The sequence below is a fragment of the Erithacus rubecula genome, assembly GCF_903797595.1.
Source record: "Erithacus rubecula genome assembly, chromosome: 18".
NCBI lineage: Eukaryota > Metazoa > Chordata > Aves > Passeriformes > Muscicapidae > Erithacus > Erithacus rubecula.
The window spans coordinates 8,326,261-8,347,861 of NC_136670.1; the positions used below are offsets into that span (position 1 = coordinate 8,326,261).

At 59.6% G+C, this 21,601-nt stretch overlaps 1 protein-coding gene and 1 pseudogene across 2 annotated transcripts; one reads left to right on the plus strand and one right to left on the minus strand.

The window, feature by feature from the left end:
- Positions 1-86: 86 nt before the first annotated feature.
- LOC306809669 (uncharacterized protein C20orf204) lies at positions 87-6,924 on the plus strand. Its single transcript, XM_079321385.1, has 5 exons — positions 87-1,565; positions 4,555-4,689; positions 5,032-5,094; positions 5,197-5,349; positions 6,181-6,924. Exons 1-5 carry the CDS (start codon positions 1,263-1,265, stop codon positions 6,337-6,339), a joined length of 813 nt encoding a protein of 270 aa, XP_079177511.1. The 5' UTR covers positions 87-1,262; the 3' UTR covers positions 6,340-6,924.
- A 4,643-nt stretch (positions 6,925-11,567) lies between these two features.
- LOC306809897 (ammonium transporter Rh type A pseudogene) lies at positions 11,568-20,730 on the minus strand (annotated as a pseudogene). The gene is made up of 4 exons (XR_013777849.1): positions 20,614-20,730; positions 13,768-14,139; positions 11,915-13,245; positions 11,568-11,775 (listed from the first exon to the last, which is right to left on the minus strand). The product of XR_013777849.1 is annotated as an ammonium transporter Rh type A pseudogene (transcript).
- Positions 20,731-21,601: the final 871 nt, after the last annotated feature.

Consider the following 21,601-nt stretch of genomic DNA (forward strand, 5'->3'; position numbering starts at 1 on the left):
CTTTTTATCTTTGGGTTCCTAATGGAAACTCCTGTGGATTCTCTGGAATAACCTATGAAAGGGAATAGATCATGGATTCATCCTTTAGGTGAGTGGGCTCAGAGAGAGTGGAAGAGTTTGGGAAGGGGAATGGAGATGTTCAAAGGAGAGGGTAGACATGGCAAGGGAACCTGTCTGGACAAGGATTCAAACTGAGTCAGAAACTGCCTGATAAAACCAAGTTTAAAAGTAGTTTTCAAATGTGTGCTGTCCTTCAGCCTCTTTATCCTCACATGGGGGCTATATCCTGCTTTTCTGGGCAGGGAGTGTTGCAGTCTGATTCTTGGTGTAGTGATGTGCTGAGGAAAGCTGGGTGCCTGTGATGCATAAATGCCTCTGCCCAGCAGTGCTGTGGTGTTGGTGGCTGCAGAATTGGGATGGAAAATGGAAGTGGGAATTGAAGTGGTGTGGCTTTTCCTGCTGGAGGGATTCCTGGGTTCCTCATGCCACACCTGCCCCTTGCTTAGGTGGCAGCACCACATCTTGCAAAGAATTTTTGGGATGTGGAATCCCCAAGGAAGGGGCCCTGTGCTGAACACTGTGCCACCTTCTCACAGCATCAGGCTCCTTTGGCCACCTGCTCCTGGTACCTGCAGCCTCCTACAGAATGTAGCTTTGGGCTGCATTCCTGAGCTTGGGGATTATTTTTCCTTACTTAAAAGGGATCATCAATCTTAGGAGCCTTTTAATGTTTGTAGATATCTTGGTGGTTTTAAAATGGATTATGGCACCCATGAATTTCAGCTATATATAGAGCTCAATAAAGAAGTTATATGGGTCCTGTCCCAGTGGAATGCTGCAGTGTGCTGTGGGTCCCATTTCCTGGGGAGGAACATTCTCACCAAGCTGAGCAGGACTGGATTATTCACCATTTGTTCTATTTCTTACTCAATCACTCACATTCAGCTCCTCAGCGGAGCCTTGTTGCTGTCAGTTCAGTTTTTCCCAAAATTGATACAAATTGAGTCAGGGCAATTTCTGTGCCTGGGCTGGGGCTGAGGTTCAAAATGCAGAGGGGAAGGAGGAGAGGGCTTTGGTTGGAAGCACGAGGACACTCCTCGAGTTGATATTTTGGGAGTCTCACCCTGGACAGTCGCTTTTGTCATGGGCTGGTGCCGTTGTCAGCGTTCACCCATAATGAATCCAGAGTGAAGCAATCACCCCACGCCAACAGAAATCGAAACTGGGGGGGTTTGCACAGCGTGTGCAGCTCCGGGACAGGGATGGGACGCGTGGGTTGGGATCTCCGGGTGGGTGCGAGCAGGGGGCAGTGCCCTGCGGCGGGGGGACCCTGCCCCGCTGTCCCGGGAGGGTCCCGGCCCCGCAGCCGGGCACGGCGCTGCCGGGGGGGCCGGGGCTGCCTCCCCCGCGGGGGCCGGGGCTGGGCCGGCGGCGGTGCCGTGTCCCGTCCCCTCCCACCGTGGAGCCAAGTTCAAACCGCGGGCCCCGGCGCAGCGGGACGGGGCCGGACCGGGCTCCCGGCACCGCCGGCACCGCCGCAGGGGCCGCGCCCGCGGGGCTCCATGGTGAGTGCGCCGGGACACCCCCTTGTCCCCGGGACCCCCTTCCTCTCCCCCGGGACACCCCCTTGTCCCCGGGACCCCCTTCCTCTCCCCCGGGACACCCCTCCCTGCTGGCACTGACGGACCGGAGCCCGCCGCCCTGCCGGGATGGGATCAGCTCGGCCGGGGTGCGACCTGGGACCTGTCGGCAGGTGACGGGTTCTCCTGAAATGAGGCTTGGACCGACCGGGAGAGGGGCCGGTCCTTCGGGAAGGGAATCGGACTGGTTGGGGTGGGGCCGGACCCCTTGGACAAGGGCTTGGAGCAGTTGGAATGGGGCTGGGTTGGGTCCAAATGGGACTTGGATCCTTAGAAGGGTCACGATGGGACAGAGAAGGAATCCGTGAGGATGGGGCTCTGGTCTGGCTGGTCCAGCTGGGATCAGGCTGCTGTGTGTGGGATGAGGCTTCGACCTCGCTGGGATGGGGCTTGGATGTGGCCGGTCCTGAGGGAAAGAACGGAGGGTCTGTCCCTGCCTTGGGGGTGGTGACAGAGTCTCTTTGGGTAGGAGGGAATCAGGGACAGAGTTTGTCTGGCTGGTGACCCGGTGGGATTCCCAGGCTGGCGGCAGGAATTGCCCCTTGCTGCCCTGCTGGCTGCGACTGCCAGCAGGAGCTGCTCTATCTACAATGGTGATTCCCCTTATCTCCTCGTATTTGCTGGAGGATTAGAGTGAGGATGAGATTAGCTGTGCCTGTCCTGCACCCGTGCTTCCCAAGGCTGCTCCTTCACTGCCAGCTCTCCCCTAGGAAGGGATGTGCCACCTGCCTGTACCTTGCTGTGGGATGGGGGTGAAGGCAAGAGGAATAACCCTAAATCAACTGCTGAGCTTGTTCTCCTCCATCCTGGAGGGGGAGAAGTCCGGAGCAGGATTTGTCACCTCAGTCTCCCTGCATCCCTCTCTTGTCACTGCTGCTTCCCTGCTTTCCATGGTAAGGGGAAGCTCCTACAGCACCTGCTGCCTCCTGTCCTGGCTGTTCCCTGGACTTCTCTGCACTTCCTTCTGGGCTGAGCACTGAACCCAGGCTTGGCTGTCTTGGAATGCAGGAAATGGTGTGATTTCTCCAGAAACTGGATCCCAGTTGTTTAATAAACCACTTCAGGGAAGTAATTCCCATTTTCATGGTAAAATTGCACAGCCTTGCCTTCCCGGTAGAGGAGACTTCTGGAGAGTAACCCTTAGACTTTGATCAGGGTGTCCTCATGGAAGCAGTGCTCTCCTTTGATGTCTCTGGGGATTATACCCTCAGCTTTCTGCTCAATCATCTCTGGGGCAAGATCTCTCAGTGGTTTGCAAGGAGCAAAGTCAGCAGCAGAAAAAGGCTCTTCCCTGCCCTTCCCAGCTTCCAGAAAGGGCTCAGCACATCTCTACGGGAAGGTGTGTGATTATTAGGGACGCTGAAGAGCCCAGAGGGATTTCTACTGGTCATACCTAGATTTGCTCCTCTCTTTGCCTGTGCCTGTGCTCTGAGGTGATTGTTGTGTCTGTGTGTTCCCAGAACTGTGCTGTGTTGAATTTTGCCTCATATTAATCCACCATCACTCCCACTGAGCTGCAAGAGGGTGGTAAAGAGGGTGGCTCCTCATTTTCTTGGAGCCAGGTCCGGATTGATTAGGGAGCACAGAGCAGGTGTGGGTTTTACAAACAAACCCCCCAAGTTCTCGTTGAAGAGGGCAGATGGAGTGTGCCTGGGCTTGGAATTCAGTGAGGGAAACCCTTCTGGTTTATTAGAGCAGAAGAGCAAGCTCAGAGGTGCTGGGGAAGGCAGTGACCCCTGAGCTGAGGTGGGAGCAGCAGGCACAGGCTGCAGGCAGAGCTGTGGCCCCTTCCCCCTCTCTCCTGCTTTGGCTGCAGTGCAGGGGTTGCATAGTTGGAAGGAGCTGAGCTGCTTTCTGCCTGCCCAGACCTGACACCTGCGGCACGAGGGTTGTTTGGGAGGGGGTTGTGTTTGGAGGGGGAGCTTTTCCTGAAAATGTGAAATGATAGAAATGCCAGGATGGGGCCCCAGGGCTGTGCCATCGTTCAGCAATGTGGAGATGTGTTGAGCTGTTGGGCTCCTTTCCTGGCACAAATTTTGAGCTCCCCATCCTCACTCTGTTGCTGCTGGGGTGCTCAAATATCCCCAGTCCTGGTCACTTGAGCTTGTGCTGGCTTTTCTTCAAAGCTGTGGGATTCATCCCTGCTTCAGAGGGTCCATCCACCCCCTCCCTGTGCCCCTGTGCCAGCTCAGGTGTCAGCACTCGGGGTTCCCCTCTCTGCAGCAGCCAGCGTGGGGCTGTTGGGAAGGTTTGGAGCCAGAATGCTCAGAAGCAGCTGGGATGTGCTGGTCACAGCAGATGCTTGTGCTGCTTCTGTCTGGCTTGTGGTGAGGGCTCCTGAGCCTGGGATGAGCATGAGATGTGGGGAAGCTGGAAAAATGCTGTATTAGTTCTATCCATGCAGCAGAGGTGTGGGAGCATCGTTTTGAGGGTGTTCAGATCCATTTGGGCTCAGATGTGGATGTTGCTGATGGGGACCAGGCAGCTCCTGCCTCCAGCACCTCTCCAAGGAGCCCAGAACCTCCCTCTCTGCTCCCCTTGGGTTTTGACCTTGGAATGACACAAAGTGGGGATCTAGTGGAACCATGTTGGGGCAGAGAGCTCAGGGTTGAGGCCCATGGACTGACACAAGTCCCCTGTGCCAAGAACTCACCTGCTGGCATGAGAGAGAGCTCTGTGTGTGCCATGGGCAGTGCTGCTGGGCTGGGCTGGAGCTAGAGCAATTTCCCAAGAGCTTTGCTCCATGGAGAGATGGCTCATCTAGGAGGATGTTCTTTGGGAGAGGAGACAGTTGAGGCTCCTCCATCACATGTCACCTCTTCAGGTACAGGTCCAATGGAGCTTCTGATAGAGTAGAAAGCAGAGCCCAGAACATTCCTTAATCCCCAGCTGACTCTGAGCCCTCCCCTGGCAGATTTTCCCCCGGGTGCTCTCCTGTGCTGTTGTGCTGCTCCTGCTGCTGGCCGTGCTGAGCAGAGGCAGGAGGTGCAGCATCGCCAAGATCCTGCGGCAGTACCGCGCCGTCATCTTCCATGAGATCCAGAACCTGGTGAGCCGGGCAGGGCTCTGGTGAGCCGAGGCAGGGCTCTGCCTGGGGTGGGCAGGGCTCTGGTGAGCCGGGCAGGGCTCTGGTGAGCCGAGGCAGGGCTCTGGTGAGCCGGGCAGGGCTCTGGTGAGCCGGGCAGGGCTCTGCCTGGGGACAGCCCTGCTCTGGGAGTGCTGCTGGGCTGGGTGCAGCCCTGCTCTGGCCTGTGGGGAGGGAAGCTTAATACAGAGCTGGTTGCTTTGCCAGCAGTGTTGGGGAGGGGGTTGTGTTTAAATGGGGGATCCTGTGCTGAGTGGGAGGCACTGATCCTGCGAGGTTCTGGATCTTTTTGCTTTATTTCTGCAGAGAAACCTGACTGGGTCGGTGTACAGGAGTGGGAGGGCTGGGCCCGCTTGTCGTTCGGACAAGGTGAGCACGGAGGAACCCTGGGCTGGGGCATTGTGTGGGCTGAGCCCCCAGGGAGCCACAGAGCCTCCCTCCCTGCCTGGGGCCCGTGCTTCTCCTCTGCAGGACCACAAGATCCTGCTGTCCATCTACAACATCAGCATGTCCCTGCGGGAGGTGGGGGCTGGCACCCTGCAGGGCCCTGAGGAGCTGGCGGTCTGGAGGGTGGCCAGGAACACCAACTTTGTGCTCCGGGAGAACTGCAGGAAAATCAGCAAGGTAGGAAGCCCTCTACTTCCCAGCCACGTCAGTGGCTCCCAGTTCCCAGGGCTGTGGGCAGATCTTGCCTTCTTTCATGCTCTCCTGGCTGCCTGTGAGGAGTCTCTAGGCTCTGCCTGCTTCATTCTGGGAGCTGGGGAATGCTGATGGCACATCCATCCCTGGGGGCTTCAGAACGACCAAGGGAGGGGAGTTCAGCTGTGACAGTGTGGGCCAGGCTGGTGGGATTTTACCACTGGCTCCTAAGTGGGTTTTTCCACATGTACCACGATGCCATGGCTGAGGGGAGCACAGGGCCTTGTCCTGGTGGGATGCTCACCCTGTTGGGTGCATTTACCCTGCCCTGCTCTTGCTCCTGAGTGCTCATAGGCAAGAATTGGGATTTCTCCCCTAACGCTGGTCTGGGTTGAGAACCCCATCCAGGAGGATCCCTATGGCAGCATCAGCAGTTCATCAACCAGCAGGGAAAACCAAGGGCAGCAAGTGCCAGCTCCCAGCTCTGCCTGGCCCTGGCACAGTGCTGGGACTGTCCTCCCTGCCACTGCCAGGGTCAATGGCTGGGGACAACCTTGCCTGGGGTCTGCTGCTGGGGGATGGAGCTGCTGCTGCTCTGGAGATCTGATCTGGTGTCTGTGGGTGTGCTGTGGGGTGCACACTGCCAGCTCAGAGACAGCCACCTCTGGGGTCTCTTGGGGACCTGAAACCATATCCTTGCCACGGCCACGAGCAGTTTATCCACCTCAGCCATGCAGTGTGCGGTGGCCTTTGTCCCCTGACTAATGTCTCTTTTGACGCGGGGGGTTTCTGCTCCTGCCCGGGCTCGCACGGCAGAGCCCCCCGCGCAGCGCCCCCGCCCCGCCGCGCCCAGGCGCCGCCGGCCGCAGGAGGAAGCAGCTGCGGGAGCTGGGCAGGAGGGCGGAGAGGCTGGCGACCTGCTGGGAGAAGCTCAACGCCCTGTACGCGCCCCGCCAGGCACCCTGGGACTCGTAGGCACACTGTCACCCCACGCCGGGGGATGTGCTGCTCCGGCACCGCGGCTGCCAGCGGCTTCCTTGGGAACCTGGGACAAACTCAGCCTCGAGGGCAGAGGGGCTGCTGCCAGCTGATGCCCCGGCTGAATTCATCCTCCTGCTCCAAGCGGTGCCCAGGGACCGGACCCACCACCCGTGGCTGGGGCTGGCAGGTTGGCTGGCTGTGGGATGGCTGTGGCAGAAGCCTGGAACACCAGAAACACTGGGAAGAAGGGAAAAAAAATCAAAAATAGGTGAGGTGTGGATTCTTAATTGCTCCTGGCCTTGCAACACCTGCTGCTCTCTTGAGGACAATGGATGTGTTTTGGGGCAGAAAGAGGAGATGTGGGCTCTGGAAGCTCTGCTGGAAGGGAGGCCACCGTGCATCTGCAAGGCTCTGAGGTTATGAGGGCTGTGCATGGGGACAGGTGTCCCTGAGGCACTGCTGGGCTCTGCAGAGCAGCTGGGCACCCACAGTGGACAGGGAAGCAAAGGTGCATTACTGGGCACCCGGGGAAGTCTGGGAGTTCTGATATCCAAAAATCCCAGGCAGGTGTGGGGGCTTGAGGCCCCCAGTGCCAGGCAGCAGCATGGAGGGACCTGGCTGCTTGGCACTCCCCAGCTGGGAGGGAATGGTGGGGTGTGGGGTGAGGTGAAGGGAAGGGTATCTTCCTTTTCACTGTGCTCTGCCAGCACCCCAGCTGTGGCCTCCACTGCTCTATTGAGTGGCAAACAGCCTCTGGAAAGCCAGAAATAAACCTCACCTCCCCTGGAACTGCTTTGTGTGCTTTATCTGGTGATCCAGGGGCTCTTGTGCTGTGGATGGAGCTGGCACAGTGCAGATTTGGCCATGATGCTGGGCCTGTGGAAGCCCAGGCTGAAGCCCACAGCAGTGGAGGGCACAGTGGCATCCTGCTCACTCTATCTGCACCCCTGGTGTGTGGGCGATGGAAACCAGGAGCTGCTTTTTTTGGAAGGACGTTTCCCCTGCAGCAGCACCAGGAGAGGCTGCAGTGTGCCCCTGCCTCAGTTTCCCCAGTTTCTCCACCCGTACGGTTCTGTCCCAGCCCCGAGCGGGGACGGCTGCGGAGACACGAGATGGCAGCAGCGGGCTGTGAGTGCGGAGCCGAGCCGGCCACTGTCCCCACCGGCTGTTCCCATGGCCACCCAGCATCCCCGTCCCCAGCGAGCCTCGGCCCCCGGGCCGCTCCGGGCAGCGCTGTGAGCGGTGGGCGCTGCCACTGAGGAGATGGGGGGCGGCTTTCCCTGGGGCATTCTGGAGGTTCAAACTGGGAAGGGGGGATTCGAGGAGGGCACGGCAAGGGATGCTCAGGGGTCCCTGCCCACTCCCTGCCTCTCGGAATTGGGCTGGGAGGAGCTGGGAGAGCTTCATAACCAGGGGTGGGTGGGACAGAGCCCTCCCTGCCCTGGGCACATCGGAGTCCCTGGGGTGCAGCAGGGTGCAGGCAGGACCGGCTGATTTGATGGGGCAGGACAGGGACCCCGGTTCGGGGGTAGGGGCAGGGAATGCTGCTCTTGTAGGGTCCCTGGAAGATGCTGTCTGCCTGGCACGGGCAGGCTGGCACCAGGGGCCATCCAGGGAGCTCAGCACATCCCGATGCCAGCGGCCTCCTGGTGCCATGCTCCTCCCCGGCTGGCCCCATAATGCCTGGGCTCCTTCCTCCCAGCTCCGTGCTCCTCCTCGGGAGCGAGCACTGCCCTTTCTTCTGCCCCCGCAGGAGGTTTTGCACTGATTTAGTTCCTAGGTTTTTTTCTTGTTCCTCCTCCCTTATCCCAACCACGGTCCCTCCACAAACCACTAGCATCCCAAAATAGCCCTATTGACGCTTGATATCCCACGGATGAGGCTGGGGGCCACGGCAGGACCTGATAGCTTGTGCACCAACAGGATCGGGATGGTGGCCTGGGACAGAGTGACTCACAGCCTTCTTCTTTATCAAGGCTGGAGCAAAGTCCCCCTTCCAGTGACCTGTCAGCACCTTTCCAGATAAACCAGAGCAAACCATCTCCCTTTACTACCCCTCCCTCACGGGCAGCTGCTGCTGAGCTGGGAACTTGGTGTGGCAGTGGGAATGAGCGTACGGAAAGGAAGGAAAGAGTGAAGGAAGAAGCAACAGGGAGGGAGAGGGAAAAACGAGGTCGAAGTGATGGTGGAATCACGGCAAAAACAGCCGGAAAAAGGAAACAGGCCCTGAAAAGTCAAATAAAAATAGCAGCGAGGCGAACCCAAGTGTGCAGCACATGGGAGTGAGCGCATTTCCTTCGAGGGCAGCAGCGCACGCTCCCGGCTGCTCCGGGGGGCGGCTCTGATGTGGCTCCAGCTGCTGCCATGGCCCCCCCAGTCCCCCCGTGCTGTGCCAGGCTCTTGGCAGCAGCTCAGTGCCCACCCAGCCCCTGCCTCGCCCGGGGTCCCTGCGTGCCCTTTGCAAGCCCCTCCGCGCCGGGGCCGCAGGGATGTGGCAAAGGCTGCACGCGGGTGTCAGAGCCGAGAGAGGGGGTTGGGGGCTCTGGCCGTGCCCCCGCCCCCGCCCGGTGCCCTGTCCTGCTTTGCCAGATGCATCCGAGCTCTGTGCGAGCAGCACAATCTCTGCTTCCTCCCCTCCCCGCTTGTTTTGCAATCACAGCAGGGTCCCTCGGGGAGATGGGGGTTGGTGGAAGGGCTGTGGGGACAGGGATAGGGGCGAGGATGAGGGCTGGTGCTCCTTGCCAGGACCAGTGGGCTGCATCCCAACCCAGCTCGGGGCTAAATTCAGAAGCAACAGCAGAACCCAGCGTGTGGGGCACTGTTCAGTGGTGGGGGATCAGAGTGGGATGCCATGCCTGGGGCCCATTCAGGGATGCAATGCCCAGCTGCTGTGCTGTGGGTCCACACCGGGTACTGTGCCCAGGAATTGTGGATGGGGAGCTTAGCCAGGGGTCCACACTGGGGGACCATGCATGAGGACCTTGCTGGGGCTGCTGTGGTTCCACCGAGGCACATTTCAACCCTCCTCACCATCACTGTCCCACCAAAAAGCAGCTGAACCTGAGCCATCACCATCTTGGGGTGCCAGCAGCCCCTTCTGGCTCTGGGGACCCTTGCCCACATAAGCCCCCTGCTTCAATCCTCACTCCCTTTGCAGTGGGGCTGGGGGGCCCAACCCCTGGCAGCCCTGGCACACGCAGGCTGTGTCTGATGGAGCAGAGCAGCATTTTGTTCTCTCCCATCTCCCCGCAGCTTCGCGGAGCTGCTGAAAGCCCAGATTTACAGTGTGATAAACGCTGGAGGCTCTGCAAAATATCTGACTGCTCCATCCTTTGGAGAGCGACTGGTTTGGAGGAGCGGGGAGCTCTGGGCAGCACACCCAGAGGCAGAACAGCGGGTCTCAGGGAGGAGGGGTGGCCGGGACTGGGGCTGATGGAGCCGTGCCATGATCCAGGTGGGTCCCAGCACCCCTGGCCGTGGGTCACTGGGTGACTAAGCCCCTCTGGGCAGTGGGAAAACGCTGACCCCCATCATTTATTGGGCCTCTTGCTGCTTTTTGGAGCATCTGCCGACCAGATTGTGCCTCGGCGTGCCGGGGTGCCCGTGCCAGGACATGCCAGCCGGGAGGCGGGGTGTGCCCGGCCCCAGCTCCGGGTGTGCTCCCTCCCCGCGCCCCCATCGCTCGCTCCCCCACTGGGTGCCGCGGGCAGCTCAGCGGGAGCCTGCGTCCTCATCCTCGCTGGGAAGGGCTGGGAGATGCTGGAAAGCGGCTGCTCCACTGTCTCCGGCAACAAGAGGTTCGCAGCCTCGGGGCTGTGCCTGCATATGGGTGCGAGTGCACGGATGTGTCAATGCGTGTGTGTCCGTGCATCACATGTGTCTGTGTACCTGTATGTGTACCTCTGTGTGTGTCTGGGGTTCTGTGAGTGTGTGCAGGGCTGTGCACACAGGTGTGTGTGGTTACAGGTGTGTACACGCCTGTGCATGCGGCTCCTCTCCACGGCTGCTTCCCCGCAGGGTGTCTGCACCCCCGCTGCCCCTGCTCCCCTTGCCCCCTTCTCCCCTGCCCCTGCTCCCCTTGCCCCCTTCTCCCCGTGCCAGGGCTGCCTCTGGATCCAGCAGGCCTCGACACGGGGCAGCCTCGGGTCTGCGGTGCCGGGGGCAGCGGGAACACGGCTCTCACGGAGCCTGGGCGCTGCCGGTCCTGCCCCGATGGTTCCGGGCTCCCCGGGCGGGTCCCGGTCCCGGTGGCCCTCGGCACCCAGCGGGAGCCGGGCAGTTCTGGGGGCCGGGCCGGTCCCCGCTCCGGTGGTTCATGGGGCACATCCACACCGAGCTGCCAAGAAGATGGGAGACTTCTGGGGCTCGTCTGAGGAAGGGGGAACCGAGCTGCCTCCCGCTCCCAAGGCCCCTGGCCCCACTGCTCAGCCCGCAGCATCCTGCGCCGGGGCCCATTGTTCGGCCGCGCCGGGCTGCGGGGCAAGATTTCTTTGTCAGAGCTCGGCAATATTTTATTCTAACAATTAACCAAACACGCCCGGGCCCCCAAGCCTGTTTGTGATTATTGGAGGGCGAATTCCCCAGCCTCTCTCCCTCTTGGTGTTGGCTCCGCCTGGGGCTGCACCGGGTGGAAGGGATCCAGCCCCTCTCCCACCCGCTCAGGGCTGGGGACCCCCAGCCGCGCCGACAGCCCCCCACTCCTGCAGCCAGCGCTGGGGGCTCGGTGGCCTCGACCCCCTCGGGAGCCCACGAGCATCGCCCGCATTGTCTCGGCAGCAGCGGGATCCGTGGGGGCGCAGGGGCAGCGGTGATTCATGGCAGGGGGGATGTGAATCACAGCCCTCGCTCTCCGGGCAGGATGCGGCCCCGCGCTCCCAGCTTGCCGCATGCCAGCCATGGACCGCAGGCTTTGTCCTCCGCAGGGTGGAAGCGGCTCGCTGCCCGTGGTGGGATGGGATGGGGCCGCTGCTCTTCCTGGGATGCTGGCGCAGCTTTCCCAGCTCCAGCTTCGGGGTGGGATGAGGGTGCTGCGGGTGCCTCCTGCATCCTGGCTCTCTCCGAGGCTCCTCGCCATGCTTGGGCTGCATCCTCATTGCTGCACCAGGGTAAAAAGGGTTGGCACTTCCCTTTGCAAACTCTCCTGGAGGGTGAATTGCCCAGCTCAGGTTATCAGATCCCTGTAAAGTCCTTTGCTTGGGGCTATTTCCCTGCTGCTGCTAGTTTCACGCTCCGGGCAGTGGATACTGAGCTCCTTTCCTGTGGCTGTGGCCTGAGCTGGCGGCCTCCTCCAGGCGCTGCCCGTTGTGGGAATCTGGAGCCGAGGGTCGGGGTGAGCGCTGAGGGCGATGCTGCTGCTCGCTGAGAGCGAAGCAGCCGAAGCCAATGCTCTGCAGAGCGGCTGTCTGGGTTGGTGAGGGGCTATTAACCATGCTGGGGGAGACACCCCGAGCAGGTCGTTTTTCTGGCTGCTGCCGGGAATGAAAGGGTGCTGGGAATTACTGGGACACGGGAGGGGGGTTGCAGCTGCAGGGTGGGAGGACGGAGAGGCGATCAGTGCTGTGGTGCTGACCCAGCTGTGACAGCACCTTCGACAGCTGGAGCCAGGCATGGGGCAGGAGCGAGTGCAGACAGCATTTCCTGCCTGCTGATCGTGCCGCTAGCATCCCCTGGCTCTCCCCGCTTCTGCTGCACACCACTGCCTAAACCTGCTCCTTCCTCAGCGCTGCTGTCTGGCCACGGGCTCTCAGCCTGATCCTGGATCTTAAAATACAGCGAGTCATCGAAGCAGAGGCGCTCGGGCGGCCGGGCCAGGCAGGGCAGGCGGAGGGCGGTCCCAGTGAGGAGCCCGGCGAGCAGCGAGCCACAGGCGGCCACCGCCAGCCCCGCCGCCTGGCGCAGCGCCTGCTCGCCCGCCCCGCGGGGCCCCCACTGCCCCTCCAGCACCGAGCTGGCATTGTCCCCAGCGGGGGGCAGCTGGGTGGGCTGGGACCCGGAGGGGTCCTTGGATGCCACCAGCACGGCCAGGACGCTGGCTGCCGCGCCCAGGATGCCGGGCATGCCGTGCAGGTTGTGGATGCCGCACTGGTCGAGGAGTGTGAGCTTCTTCCCCAGGAGAGGGGTGAGGAACCTGAAGCCGAGGATGCACACAATGGCCGAGAGGCTGCCCAGGGCAAGGGCGGCCACTGGTGGCATGGCCATGTCGGCCACCACGCCGATGGCCACCCCGCCCGCCAGGCTGCCGTTCTGCAGGTGGCCAAGGCTGAGCTTGCCGTCGCTCTCCAGCAGGCTGGAAACCACCACGGTGGTTATGGCACTGGCACTCATGGCCAGGAGGGTGTTCAGGATGGCACGGTGCTGGGCATCGCCCGGCTGGCACAGGACAGCAACAAAACTGGGCCAGAAAACCCAGAGGATGAGTGTCCCCACCAGGGACATGAAGTCAGATCTGGGTGTTGGGGTCTCCTTGGGATGCAGTGGCTGTTGTGTTGCCCTGAACAGAGCCTTGGACACCCCAAGGCCAAAATAGCAGGAGAAGACGTGGATAGTGATGGTGCCACCCACATCCAGGACGCCCAGACAGGTGATAATGACCCACTCGCTGGCGAGGTAGATGGGGATTTCACAGGTGGCCATGACGAGCAGCTGGCAGGGGCTGACCCTCCCCAGGATAGCCCCCACAGAGATGAGCACTGTCACAGCAGCAAACTCCGAGATGAGGAGTTTGTGGAGGTCCAGGTGGATCTGGCCATGGTGGAAATGCTGGAGCAGGCCCTGCAGCACCAGCGCCCACTGCATGGAGAAGTTCAGCAGGAGGAAGTTGTGGGTGAGGGCGCTGAACCCGTAGCGGGGCAGGAAGGTCAGCAGGAGTCCCAGCCCCACCACCAGCATCACCTGGATGTCCTGGAAGAAGGGGAAGGTGCTGTAGATCTGGTTGGCCACCAAGTTGGTATCTTCCTCCGAGGGCTCATCATAGGTGACAAACAGGGCAAAGAAGATGAGTAGGGCACCCTGGAAAAGCCCCAGGAAGAAGGGCAGGAGGCGACGGGGATAGGTGGAGGGTGGCACAGCCATTCTGGCGTGGACAGGAGTGGTCAGTGGTCAGCGGGGCACTGGTGTGAGGTGACAGCCCAGCAGCGCTTCAGGGATGAGCTCTGCTTGCTCCTTCATCTGGAGTTTTATGGCCATGGTTAATTATTAACCAAAGACCTAAGTTTATGTTCCAGAAGAGGAGGGGTCTGCCCCTCCCTTCTTTAAACACAACACCCATAAAATAACCACATGTTCTTGTTTGGCCGCCATAAAAGTGGACATGAGGGGCATTATGATTTTGAAGGGAAACAAGCAAAACCTGTGGTGGGGCAGATGAGGGGAGAAGGAGTTTGGTGAGGACCTGGCCAGGGATGGGGGTACCATGACACTCACCCCCATGGAACTTATCCCCATCCAGGAATGGAGACCTCCCTGCTGCAAGCCTGGAGTGATGCTGGCAGCTCAGACAGCCCCAGCTCCTGCTCTGGCTCTGCCACATTCCACTGCAGGCTGGCTCTGGCACTGTCGCCACCCCATTCTGCGGGGTGATGCACGTTTTCCTTATCCACCACTTGGATTTTGTGAAGCACCATAAAGCTCCAAGGTCAGGGCTGAAAAGATCATTTTCTCACAGGTTTGCATTGGTTTAAATGGCTGGAAATTCATTAACAATTAGCGCGCGAGAAAAACAAAGCCCAGAGCAGCCAAGCAGCTACCCCGAAGTTTCTGGGTTGCTGCTTAGTGTGACATTTTGCCAGTGAATGTCTGGAAAAAAAAAATTAAAAAAAAAATATATGAGAACCACAAGAACAAAAGGCAGAAGGGTTGGTAAATATTTGTTCCAGAGAGGAGATATTTTTGTGCTGTCCCTGATCTCAACACCCCTGCCGCGGGCGCTGGCTCCGCGCCGCTCTTCGTCATTGTTACTGGAGGATGAGGCAGGCGAGGGCGCAAAATGGGAAACAATTGTTGAATAATCCACACGAGGCTCCTCTGCCAAACCCTCCCCGGCCATTTTTCAACCCAAAGATGCTGGAAATGGGGGCAACAGAGAGGAGGAGGTGGTGCTTTGAAGGCAGTGCCTCTGATGGGTGAGGAGGGGTTGTGTTGTGCCCAAGCCATGGCCAACAGCAACAGAGGGGTGGTGGGTCAGTGGGGGTTTGGGGATGGGAGTTGGGATCTTTGTCTGCCCCTAATATGTCCCTGCTGCATGGCTGGTGGTGCTAATGGCAGTGGATGCTCTCATGGGGATCCCTCACCCAAGGAAATCTGGGGCTGGGGTCTTCATGGTGCCATTTGGCTCCCTGAGGATGGGATGGGTAGGCAGGATGCTCCCATTGCTCCTGCTCTTGGCTGCACAGGGGCACAGCCTGACCCACCTCCTGTGCCTGCTGTCAGTTGCCAGTTCCACCAGGCAAGAAGGACAAAGGGATGCAGGCATTTTAAACCCATTGCTGGTATAAAAAAGGTAAAGAAAGAAGATTTCAGCCCCCAACCACTCCTATGACCCATTGCACACTACACCAGCCCATCAAAGGGATTTTCAAGGAGCCAGCCTGGTACAGTGAAAGCTCTTTGATTGATTGTGGGTGAGATGCAAACCCAGGGAGATGCTTGGAGCAAGTTGTGCTCCTGTGATGGAGGAGCTGGGCTGCTCCTACAGAGCTGAGGAAGCATTTTGGCTCTGGGTGAGCAGGGGTTGGGCTCCTCTCAGTGTATTTAGAGGTGTGTGCTGCCCGTTTGCTCTTCTTCTGCTTCCAACAGCATCTCAGCCTGCCTCTTCCTGATTTGGTTTAGGGCTTTTCAAAGGTGTGGTTAAATCAAATGCTAAAAAGAAAAGCTATGGATCAGGTCTTTTAAGAAACAGAGTGCTTGGAAGACTTCAAGGTTATGGCTCAGTGCCTCCTGCAAGGAGGAGGAGGAAGATGCCAGAGGGATTCATCCTTCTGGAGCATCCCAGCACTGCCAGATCTGCTTGAGAGGACAAGGAGCACACTGGGAAGTTTGGGATGTAAATGCTCTCCTGGATCTGGCCATCATGTCTGCCAAGAGGCAGAGGTGTGGGGGACCAGGAGGCTGGGGTTCCTCACTGGGCTCTGTGGGTCAGAAGATGCTGGGGACACACGGGGAAGCTCCTGGGCAGGGCTGGGCTGACAGACAGTGATTGGGGATGGGCTGCTTGAGGAGATGGCACAGCTCAGTCAGTGGGCAATAGGGAGTTGCAGGGTCAGCAGGATGTCACAACCTTTTTCCACTTGGAGATCTTGCTTTGGCAGCACATGGGGTGTTTCTCTGGGCTCCTGGGATTCCCTGTGACCCACAGCCCCTCACATCCCTACCAGCAGCACCCTCAGCTCTGCTACATCCACAGGGCCAACCAACACCACATTCCTTTGATGAGCTGTTGGGTACCGCAATCCTCTTCCCTTGGGAAAAGACCATCCTATGAGCCTTTCCACTTCCCAAACCAGATGAGGCACAAAAAGCAGTGATGCCCAAGTGCTCCTGGGACCAATGACCCCACAGCCAAGAGGGGGGAATCTGCCAGTCTGCAGATTAAAAAATAACCTTTATGGCACCCATAAATGAAGTTCGAAATTCCAAGAGGTCACTGGGAAGTTGAAAGTCTCCCCCAGCCCTGGGGTGCCCCTGAAGGCAGGGAATGATTAACCCCACAGTGCAGGGTGTGCCATTGGGATGCCACGGTCCCTGCGGGGAGAAGGTCCAATCCCTCCAGTAACATTTGCAGGCACACTGAGTTTTCTCTTGGCACTGAAGGACAAGGGATGGAGGAAGCATCTGGCGAGGGCCTGGGCAGCAGGGAGGGAGGGGAGCATTGAATTCCACCCCCCACATCCCCCTTTCACTGGAGGGGGCAGTTGTTTTATGGCAGGAGGACTGGGGAACCATTTTAGCAGGATCCACGCTGGGACTGCTGGAGGAGTTCCCCGCTGAGGGCTGGATACAAAGAAAAGCTGAATTAACCGAGGGTCATATAAGGCAACAGGATCTGACAGATCCGAGCCAATATATGCTGGCAGCAGCCAGTCCATGGCACTGTGAGAAACACTCCTGCAAATTTAACAAATCCCCATGGTCTAGAAAGTCATGTACAAGAAATTACTAATGAAGGGATCTAGTCATATCTGGATTTCCAGACGTTGGTCATGCTCCCACCGCGTTCTGCAGGCCATATAAGTACATGGATCAGAATCCCGGGTGCTGGAGACCAGGAGGATTGTTACGATCGTCTTGCCTGACCTCCTGCGTCAGACGAGGGCTCCCGGCGAGGAGGGGACACGGGGCGGTGGCGGCTGGATCCTGCGGCTGTGCGGGGCCGGGGACGGATGGAGAGAGGAACCTGGAGGGGAGCGAGGTTTGGGAGTGCAGCTGTGGCTGTGGAGAGGCTGGGTGCTCCCATCACCGGCACCCAGATGGGCGCTGGGCAGGAGGGAGCAGGAGCCCCACATTCATCCCTGCAGGGCAGCACCGTGTGATGGGGAGAGACTGCTGACAACACCGCCGAGCTGGGCATCGCTCTTTAACCCAGCCTGGAGCTCCCCAAAATTCCTCATTCCCTAAAGACCCTGCCGGAAAGCCGGGCTACCTGCGCAGCTCCCACTCTGCTCCATCCCCTCCAACAATACCCACCCTCCCGCTGCCCGGACGAGCCGGGAGTGATCACCGGGGATGTTTTGGGAGCTCCGGAGCTGCTGTGACCCCGCGAGCCCCGGTCCCGCTGTCAGGCGGCGGGCAGGGGGCCAGCCCCCTCCTCCCCAGCCCCTCGCAGCCGGGTCCTGCCGGGTGGGGGGGACACAAAGCCCGACAGACGTCACCCCGGCATCACGCGGCCCGAGTGGCCTTCTCCATCTTGTTAGCACATTGTGTAACACAACATGTGGAGGCGCTGGGACCGCACACGCATGCACTCCCCGACAGCCCAACCGGGGGAAAAAAAGGGGGGGAAAAAAAAAAAAAAAAAAAAAAAAGAAAAAAACAAAAAAAAAAAACCAAAAAAAAAGGAAGCAATTTAAGCTTTGAATCTTTCTCTTTAAAATGTTCTCATGGCTTCATTAGAATTTGCAGCCACAGAGGCTTTGAAGAACATGGTATAAGGAGTGAAACATCTGGAAAAATTAGGATTAATGAAAACATAATTCCCAAGACTAAAGGAAAGATTAATCCTGCGTTACCACTTGTGTGTTCCACAGCTTTTCCCCAGCTCGTAACACTGAACTTATTAAATCGCCTTGAGCTGAGTTTTCCTTTTCTCTCTCCCTCCCCTATGGAGCCCAATGGAAGCAGCTGATGCCAAATGTAAGGATAACCAACTGTGCTGGCCAGTGCTGGCAGGAGCAGCCCAGCCCTGTGCCAGGTGGGCACTCACTGCCCAGCAGAGCTGCGGGGGTCTCTGGGTGGTGGTGGTGGGGTCCAGCAGGTTTCAGGGTGGTCTGTACTGGGCTGTGGGTGCTGTACCCCATTGGGGCTGCACCTGCTCCTGCCTGGGGTCCTGAGCAGGGAGTGACCAGCTCGTGGGATGGGGGATGCTGGGGAATTAAAGATAAATCAATGAGCCCCCTTCTCTGCTGCAGGACGCTTGGGCAGGGGGAGACTGAAATGGCTCTGAGGTGCTGGTGTCTCTGGGTGGCTTTTCTGTGAGAGCAAGAGTAGCCGTGGTGATGTGCCATGCTGTGCCATGCTGTGCCATGCTGCGCCATGCTATGCTGTGCCATGCTGCGCCATGCCATGCTGTGCCATGCTGTGCCATGCCATGCTGTGCCATGCTGTGCCATGCCATGCTGTGGCACCACCCTTGCTCCAGGACCCGGGCTGTGGCCAGGGAGTCGGGACATCCCAGCCCTGTGCCAGCTGGCAGTGTTCAGCTTTGTCATTGTGGTGTTGGAGGGTATGGGATGGGGGGACATATTGGCTGTGCCAGCCCCTGTTCAAGCCCCGTGGACAGAGCTGGCCTGAGGTCTTGGGCAGCTGAAGGTGGAGCTCAGCCACGCTGAGGGACTCTGGGGAAGATGCTCTGAGGTGACAGACCCTATGTCCCTGTAAAATCCTCCAGCAATTCCTTTGCCACCAGCAAGTACCACTGATGGGTGCCAGCGCTGGTTTGGGGTCACATCAGAAGTTTGTTCCTGCAGCTTTATCACCACAGACACTGATCTGCACAAACGGGTGGGGCCGGGGAAAGAGTGTCCTCTCCCCAGAGCAAGAGGCTGTGGAATCGTGGTGCTTCTTGGCAAGAAGGAAAACAAGGAGAGTTGACTCCATTATGCCTTCATCCATCCCGCCCTGGACACAGGGAGGCCGGGCACTGCCTGCTCCACACCTGGGCTGGCTCTGCTGATCAGCCCAGCCCAGCGATCCCGGCAGCTGGAGCCTGCAAAGCTCGGGATGCTCCGAACGATGGGGACAGAGAGCAGCACCGTTCTGCGAGTCTCTGCTGGGATTTGGGTGGGCTCCTGCCTGCTGGGTGCTCCCCACGACGTCAGGGTGAGGGAACCTGATGCTTTCTGCATCCCCTTCTTGCCTTCTACCCCGGATTATGCCAGGACGGCATCTGGATGGAGCCAAAGGTGTGTTTGACCCATCCACGGGAGATCGCTTGCCCCAGGCCTGGTCGAAAAAGGCTGCTTTGCCCCACACATGGAGTGAAGGAGGAGGCAGCGTGCCCAGGCCACTCCCCAAGAAGGGGAGGCTCCCGAGGGACTCAACGGGACCCCTCTCTCCCTCCTTCCCACGCTGCCGTCCCTCTCAGCTCCAGCTTGTTTTCCAGAGAGGAAACCGGCAACCTTGCTATTCTCTTTTCTTCTTATTTTTTCTTTTTTTCTATTTTCCTTTTTCTCCCCGAGCGAGCGGCGGGGCCCAGCTGGGGGGCAGCGGTGGCGGGCGCCAGGTGCCGGCGGGGCGGCGCGGGAGGTGCCCGCCGGCCGCGGGGGGACAAAGCCGGCGACAGCCCGCGGGGCTCGCGGCCGCATTGTGTGAGCGAGGAGGAGATGGATGAAGGTCACATCCTGCCACTCTTCCGATGCCCGGCACCAGGAAAAAGCTGCGCTTTGTAAATATAAAAATAAACAACAAACTCTTCCCCCCATTTACCACCGTCCCCCCCCGCCCCAAAGAAAACAACAACAGCCCCCGCGGTATCGCAGCCACCTGCTCGGGGAAGTGATTTTTCATATAGGCAGGAAATGGGGGTCTAATTAAATCTGGGGTCAAGAACATAAAGGGAGAACGAAGTTTATTTAGGAGTTCTCGAGGAGGGCGGGAGGGGGATGCTCAGCTGGGCTGTGGGGGAACCCCAGGATGGTGTTTTGATGGGGCTGGAAGGGACCTGGGGATGTTTTGGCCCCAGGATGAGTGGCAGGGCATCACCTTCCTCCTGCCAGCGGGTCCAGAGTGCCCCAGCGGACAATGGTGGCAGTTCGGTCCTCACTAGGGCAGGGATGCTCTGGGGGACTCCCCACTCTCCCTATCCCCCTGCGGGTAGAGAAAGGAGCCCGGGGAGCATCACGCTCAGACCTACAAGAGTGTCCCCAAGCCTTCAGCGAGATCATATGAGGTTCCTGTTTCACAAGACGGAGGATGGCATTTCCATTGTGCTCGCCGGGGATGTGTTGCAACGGGGCAGCCGCTTCCATCCTTTGTCCTCCTCCCCGCAGAGGAGGAGTCTCAGCCTCTGCCAGGGTGACCCGTCACACCCTGATCCCCCCCCCCCCCAGCCACCAAATTTGGCTCCACTGGCCGCGGCAGCCCTCCTCGGCGGGTCCCGGCCGCAGGCATCGCCCCAGCGCTCTCGGGCTCCAAAGGTGCCTCCTTGCAGCCCCCGCACTGGGTGTCCCCGCCAGGTTAGGGACACTGCAGGAAGGTGATACCCACCCCGAGCCGCTCCCAGCGCTGACCCTGGGGTGCTCCAGCTGCCTTCCCCTGCCCGCTGCGGGACTCCTGCCTAATTTTCACCACCAATTAATAAAAGAGAGACTTGACCCCACCAAAGCCCAACTGGGGAGCTCTGGGTGCTGGCAGCAGCCCCAGCTCCCCAGGATGATGCCACCACCCCGGCCCCTCTCCCATGCCCGCAGCAGGCAGCTTCCAGCTTTTAGGAAGCACTGCAGAGACCTTTGCCTTTGGGTCGGGTGCTCCCAGTCCAGACCCGCTTTCTATTCCCCAGCTGGGGTGTGCCGAATATAAAGTATCACAGCATTGTTATGAAAAATAATTCAAACCCACCAAAAAGGCCAGCAGCAGATGGAAGGGTGAAATCGGAGCAATCCAGGCTGGCTGTAACCCTTCGTGGGCAGGGAAGGCAGGGGACCAGCATCCACATCCCAGCCCTGCCGCTGGTGCTTGCGGGTGTGGAAGGGAAGGTGATGGGCTGAAAGTGTCCCAGTGCAGACTGTGGGCAGCACAGGGAATGGGGGAAGTCGTGCCTGAGGGCTCATAAAACAGCCGGACTTTTTTCCTCTGGCTTTAGGGATGCTGGGGAGCGCCCTCATGCCCAAATTCCAGCTGAAGAATGGGGCGTGCAACCTGAGCACTACTCAGCCCGGGGACTGCCCGTGCCCGCACTGCAGCGGGACGTCAGATCCCTTCTGTGACCGCTGATGGTTCGCAGGTGCCACCCACCACACTGGGTGTGTGTCCCCTCCCTGCCACCAGCATCCCGCCGCCGAGCCGGGTACCGAGGGTGGCGCTGGGGACGAGGACGCGTCCCCAGCCGCGGGCCTCGCTCCAGCTGGGCGCTGTTTTGTAAGGACTCCTGGGCCTCTGCGGCACAGAGATAAGCCCAAGAATTCGCCGTCAGTTCCAAATATCCCGTCCGCTTCCTCCCGCCGTCCTCGCCGCCGCTCCAGCCCGCTTGTCTCATTTCCGCAGCAGCGTGCTGGGGAGCGCTTCCTGTTTTCCCCCCGGCCCCGGGGCGGCGGCGGGGGGCTCGGGGGCGCGGGGAGGAAGGGCAGGACAATGGGCGCACGGCGGGACGGGCAGCTGCCCATCGCCCGGGATGGGGGTCCCTGGTGCCCCGGGAGGGAAGGGGAAGGCGGGTGGCAGGTGGCAGCAGCGGGGACGTGGGTCCTGGGCTGAGCTGAGATTGCGGATGGGGTTTCTTTCCTTTCCTGATTTCTTTTTTTTCTTTTTTTTTTTTTTTTCAAGGGCTTTGCTGTAAATCAGCCCAAGCTCCCTAGAGAGCGTCTCTGTACGGCAGTGGGAGCCCCTGCTC